The sequence below is a fragment of the Mandrillus leucophaeus genome, unplaced genomic scaffold (assembly GCF_000951045.1).
Source record: "Mandrillus leucophaeus isolate KB7577 unplaced genomic scaffold, Mleu.le_1.0 Scaffold206, whole genome shotgun sequence".
NCBI lineage: Eukaryota > Metazoa > Chordata > Mammalia > Primates > Cercopithecidae > Mandrillus > Mandrillus leucophaeus.
In genome coordinates this window covers 416,876-422,751 of record NW_012102099.1, presented here as the reverse complement: position 1 = coordinate 422,751, position 5,876 = coordinate 416,876, and the positions used below count along the sequence as shown (strand labels likewise).

General features: G+C 46.0%; 2 protein-coding genes across 2 annotated transcripts in view; one reads left to right on the top strand and one right to left on the bottom strand.

The window, feature by feature from the left end:
- The window catches only part of EFCAB8 (EF-hand calcium binding domain 8), a 120,685-nt gene that overhangs the window by 17,538 nt on the left and 97,271 nt on the right, over positions 1-5,876 (top strand). The window lies entirely within an intron of this gene.
- On the bottom strand, positions 3,339-3,910 carry LOC105539471 (40S ribosomal protein S12). The gene is made up of 2 exons (XM_011979764.1): positions 3,771-3,910; positions 3,339-3,634 (listed from the first exon to the last, which is right to left on the bottom strand). Exons 1-2 carry the CDS (start codon positions 3,899-3,901, stop codon positions 3,367-3,369), a joined length of 399 nt encoding a protein of 132 aa, XP_011835154.1. The 5' UTR covers positions 3,902-3,910; the 3' UTR covers positions 3,339-3,366.

Here is a 5,876-nt window from a genome sequence, read left to right as displayed (position 1 = left end):
GGACTACAGGCACATGCCACCACTCCTGGCTAATTAAATTTTTTTTTTTTTTTTTTAGAAACAAGGGCTTGCTGTTAGGTTGGTGAAAAGTAATCGCAGTTTTGCTATTAAAAGTAATGGCAGAAATCGCAATTGCTTTTGCACCAACCTAATAAGTGGTCCAGGCTCGTCTGGAACTACTGGACTCAAGTGATCCTCCTACCTTGGCCCCCGGAGTAGCTGAAACTACAGGCACATGCCACCATGTCTGGCTAATTAAAAAAATAATAATTGTAGAGACAAGGTCTTGCTACGTTGCCCAGGCTGGTCTCAAACTCCTGGACTCAAGCAGTGCCTCCTGCCTTGGCCTCCCAAAGTGCTGGGATTACAGGTGTGAGCCACCATGCCCAGCCCTGATCAGCATCTTTGCATCTAGTTTCTCCTGTAAAACTTTCAAGCATTATGTAGGTATTGCAAGCATATTGGAGGCTATTTGGGATCTAGAAAATTTTAAAAAATATCCCTAGTCCAAATACCCAAATGTAACCACTGTTAGCATTGCGATGTATATATTTTCTTCCAGTTTCATATGTATGGTTTATTGTCTATTGCTGTGTGACAGTACCAAAATCTTAGTGGCTTAAACCAATGCACGTTTATCACTTCACAGTTCTGTTGGGGCAGGAGTCTGGGCATGGCTTAGCTGGCTTCTCTGTTCAGGCTCTCATAAGGCTGCAATCAAGTTGTTGGCTGGGCCCGGGTACAATGGCTCACGCCTCTAATCCCAGCACTTTGAGAGGCCAAGGTGGGTAGATCACTTAAGGTCAGAAGTTCAAGAGCAGCCTGGCCAACATGGTGAAACCCTGTCTCTACTAAAAATACAAAAATTAGCTGGGCGTGGTGGCACGGGCCTCTAATTCCAGCTACTTGGGAGGCTGAGGCAAGAGAATTGCTTGAACCTGGGAAGCAGAGGTTGCAGTGAGCCAAGATCACGCCACTATACTCCAGTCTAGACCACAGAGTGAGACTCCGTCTAAAAAAAAAAAAAAAAGTTGTCGACTGGGGCTGTGGAATCATCTCAGGCTTGACTGGGGAAGGACCCACTTCCAAACTCACTCAGGTTGTTGGCAGAATTCAATTCCTTGCCGCTGTATGACTGAGGGCTTCTGTTTCTTCCTGACTATTGGCAGGAGGCTACCTTCAGCTTCTAGAGGCTGCCCACAGTTCCTGGGCATGCAGGATTCGCCAGCAGAGCTGCTTGCAAGGCTCAAGCCAACAACAGGGAGAAAAACTCCAGCAAGATGGGTGTTGCAATCTTTTTTTTTTTTTTTTTTTTTGAGATGGTGTTTCGTTCTTGTTGCCCAAGCTGGAGTACAATGGCACGATCTTGGCTCACTGCAACCTCCACCTCTGGTTCAAACGATTCTCTTGCCTCAGCCTCCCAAGTAGCTGGGATTACTGGTATGTGCCACCACGCCCAGCTATGTTTTGTATTTTTGGTAAAGACAGGGTTTCTCCATGTTGGTCAGGCTGGTCTCGAACTCCCGACCTCAGGTGATCCGCCCGCCTCGGCCTCCCAAAGTGCTAGGATTATAGGCGTGAGCCGCCGCACCCGGCCGGGTGTTGTTATCTTATATAACAAATCATGTAATCACATGCACATAGTGCTGCACACCCTGTCACCTGTGCCATATTCTGTTGGTTAGAAGCAAGTCACAGGTCCCATTACACTTCAGGGGAGGGGATCAAAGGAGGGATTGAGCACCAGGAGGCACACAGTATGGCGGCTGCTTAAGTCTCTCTACCACAGATGGCTCTGCGTGTTTCATATGTCTTTAATCATACTATATGTGTAATTTCAGACTATTTTTCACTTAATGCTAATATCCTAAGGAATTTTCCATATTGCTACATAATCTTCCAAGTCATCATTACTAATGGAGGCGGTTGTTTCACTGGCTAAGCTATTCCCCTATTTTCAGACATGTAGGTTTTATTGAGTTTAATGTAAAGATATCCTTTGTGCGTCAAGCCTTTTTTCTGTTTAGAGCTTGATTTTTCCCCTGAGATAATACTCCTGTAAGTCAAATAATAGGAATACTTAAAGGCATCTTTCTTCATATCCACTAGACCATGCCAGGGTCCTATTTACCTGCCCTGTGAATTTTTTTTTTAGATTTACAACCACACTGTGATGTGGGCAGGAAAAGATAAGAAATCTCAGTTTACAAATAAGTAAAGTGAGACCTAGGAGGGACAATTTGTGTCTGGTCTGAAGATAGGGGGGTTCCTGGGCGGTGGTCTTCAATATCATTGTTTGCAGCCAGGAATTGCCACCACTGTGTCTGGGAGGACCCTGCTGGTACTGACTTTGGCCATCGTTTTTATTGTGTTTGTGTTTGTTTTGAATAGGTAATATATCTACACAGTTCAATATACCCAAACGGTTCAAGATCCAAAAGGTACTTTTTTCATGGTAACCTTTTAGATACACAGAGAAAATGTCTTTCTCCCCCACCACCCATGTGCCCAGGTATATCCCTTTAAGTGATTACTGTTTTCTGTTTCCTGTGATCTTTATTTTTAATTTTTTAGGGACAGTGTCTCGCTTGGTTGCCCAGGCTGGAGTGGAGTGGTGTGATCATAACTCACTGCAGCCTTGAACTCCTGGGCTCAAGTGACCCTCCTGCCTCAGACTCTGGAGTAACTGGGATTACAGGCATGTGCCACAATGCCTGGGTAATTTTAAAAAACTTTTTGGTAGAGATGGGGTCTTGCTATGTTGCCCAGGCTGGTCTTAAACTCTTGGCTTCAAGCAATCCTTCTGCCTCTGCCTCCCAAAGTGTTGGGATTACAAGCGTGAGCCAATGCACCCAGCCTCCAGTGACCTTTAGAAATACAGAAGTACCTTTAGTCATTTCTCTCTACTTCTTTTTTTTTTTTTTTTTCCTGAAATGGAGTCTCACTGTGTCACCAAAGCTAGAGTACAGTGGCACGATCTCGGCTTACTGCAGCCTCTACCTCCCAGGTTCAAGTGATTCTCCTGTCTCAGCCTCCTGAGTAGCTGGGACTACAGGCACACACCACCGGCTAATTTTTGTATTTTCAGTAGAGACAGGGTTTCACCGTGTTGGTCAGGCTGGTCTTGAACTCCTGACCTCAGGTGATCCACCTGTCTCGGCCTCCCAGAGTGCTGGGATTACAGGTGTGAGCCATCGCGCCTAGCCCTCTCTACTTCTTTTAAATGTTAGTGTCCAGTCGTCAGTTTCCTCCCTTTTTTATATGAAGTGGCACCCTACTGTTCACACTGTTCTACTCTTTGCTTTTTATTTTTTTAAATTTTTATTGTTTTTTTTTTCTTTTTTTGTGAGCCAAAGATTTATTTATTCATTCCTTGCATTTGAAGTACTCTTTGATAACATCCTTGGCCTGAGACTCCTTTCCATAGTCCTTAACTACTACACAACTGCAACCAACCACTTTACGGGGTTTCCCCTCTCTGTCAATTTTACAGAGGCCTACCCATTCTCCTAATTTCTTGTTGTCATCAACCTTAATTAGGTTGATCTGGTGTTCAGCACAAAGGGCCTCCACCAACTTGACATACATAGGCTCATCACAGTTGGATGCAAGCACACAAAGATGGGCTTGGCGCCTTTTCCTAGGTTTCCTGTAGGATGGATGCCATTCAGAACTTTTGCGCTAACACCATGAACTCCACGCCTTCTTCCCTTGGGTGGCAGTTTTGTTCCGGTTGCAAGAACCCACAGTATTGAGACTGATACACGTACTTGTCTAAGGCTTTGGCAGCTTCGCGAATTCCACGTGCTAGGCCATCGTGGATGAGGGCGGTCTTCAGCACCTCTTGTAAGGCAGTATTAATGTCTATTACACCTCCAGCAGCAATGCCTTCCTCGGCCATGGCGGTGGGTTACGGGTGAAGCGGAATGTTGAACGCACCGAAGCCTCCGCCTCTGCATGACTCTGCGGCGGCAGGGAAAGAGCTACATTTTTATTCTTTTAAATTTCTTTTAGAGATAGGCTTTTGCTTTGTGGCCCAGGCTGGCGTGTAGTGGTGTGATGATAGTTCACTGAAGCCTCGACCTCCTGGGCTCAAGCAATCCTCCTGACTCAGCCTCCAGAGTAGCTAGGACTACAGGTGCATGCTACCACATCCAGCTACTTTTTTCATTTTTATTTTTTGTAGAGATGGTGTCTTGCTATGCTGTATTCCTTGCTTTTTAAAAAAATTAATTTTAACAAGTTTTACCTCTTGCTTTTTACTGAATGTATCTTGCAGATATTTTCATATCAATGTAAAAAACCCTTTCTCATTTTAAAAAAACAACTGTGACTTTAAATGGGAGAAAGGAAAATTCACCTTTTGTTGATGTAGGATAAAGGAAAATAGGATAATTTTTCTCTTTCAAAAGTCTTTTAAGGAGGTGGATTATGAGTACGGGCTCCATACCATGTCTTAGGCACCCCAACTGTCAGTGTGTGCCTTGGAGGGAAGAGGGGACACGCTAGTGTCCTTCTTCCTGTTCTGTAAGTTCTCTTTTCCTAGCTTCAGTCCAGGTTGAATCCAGATCTTTGAGGGAAGTCAGTGGTTCTTAAAGAGGAAGGAGTGCCTTTCAGTCTCCCCAGAAGGTTTTGAAAGCACATAGAGGCAGTTTGACTCCCAGCTCTGTCTGGAAGGAGGCTTCAGGGCTCATGGCCTGTCCCCTGACATCTGTCTTCTACCTGGAAGGACCATTAAGTGCTTAAGCACCTTGGCTGTAACTCCAGATAAGCAAGATGGGTCCCTCTTTTAGCAAGGCATGATTTCGTCAGGCTTTCCATTTATTCCTTGATCCAGCAACAAAGATAATAATAATTACTGTTGTATCATTGTGCTGGGTGTTTTATAAGGAGCATAGAATGGGGTTAAGAGCATGAGTTCTGGAGCCAGATTGCTGGGGTTAGTATCTGGTGCTACCACTTACCAGCTGTGTGACCTTGGGCAAGCGACCACACCTCTCTGTGACACATTTACTTCCTTATATAGGTAGTCCGTGTGCATAAGGCACAGAGAACAATGCCTGGCATGAAGTGCCATCGCTAGCACATCTTAGTGCAGTGCCCACAGAAACCCTCAGGGGACCAGTGTTTGTTGAAGCCAGGACCCAGCCCTGGGGAAACAGGCTCATCATCTCTGCCATCCCAGAGCTCTCAGGCTGGAGTGGGAGATAGAAGACAGACAGACAACAGTGAAAGCGAGCTGGGCGCGGTGGCTCACGCCTGTAATCCCAGCACTTTGGGATCCCAGCGAGCTGAGGCGGGTGGATCGAGAGGTCAGGGGTTCAAGACCAGCCTGGCCAACATGGTGAAACCCTGTCTCTACTAAAAATACATAAATTAGCTGGGCATGGTGGCGGATGCCCATAGTTCTACTTACTTGGTAGGCTGAGGCAGGAGAATCGCTTGAACCCAGGAGGTGGAGGTTGTAGTAAGCCAAGATCGTGCCACCGCATTCCAGCCTGGGCAACAGAGCGAGACTCCGTCTCAAAAACAAAAACAAGGCCGGGCACAGTGGCTCATGCCTGTAATCCCAGCACTTTGGGAGGCCAAGGTGGGCGGATCGTCTGTGGTCAGGAGTTCGAGACCAGCCTGGCCAACATGGCGAAACCCCATCTCTACTAAAAATACAAAAATTAGCTGGGTGTGGTGGTGCACACCTGGAGTCCCAGCTACTCGGCAGGCCAAGGCAGGGAGAATTGCTTGAACCCAGGAGGTGGAGGTTGCAGTGAGCCGGGATCATGCCATTGCACTCCAGCCTGGGCAACAAGAGTAAAACTCCATCTCAAAAAACAAAACAAAACAAAGCAAAACAAAACAAAAAAACACCACTAAAAACA

Coding starts and splice junctions, on each gene's coding strand:
- LOC105539471 (XM_011979764.1), bottom strand. CDS start 3,901: ATGGCCGAGGAAGGCATTGCTGCTGGAGGTGTAATAGACATTAATACT. Junction 3,635..3,770: donor GCTGCCAAAGCCTTAGACAA/GTACGTGTATCA, acceptor ACCTAGGAAAAG/GCGCCAAGCCCATCTTTGTG.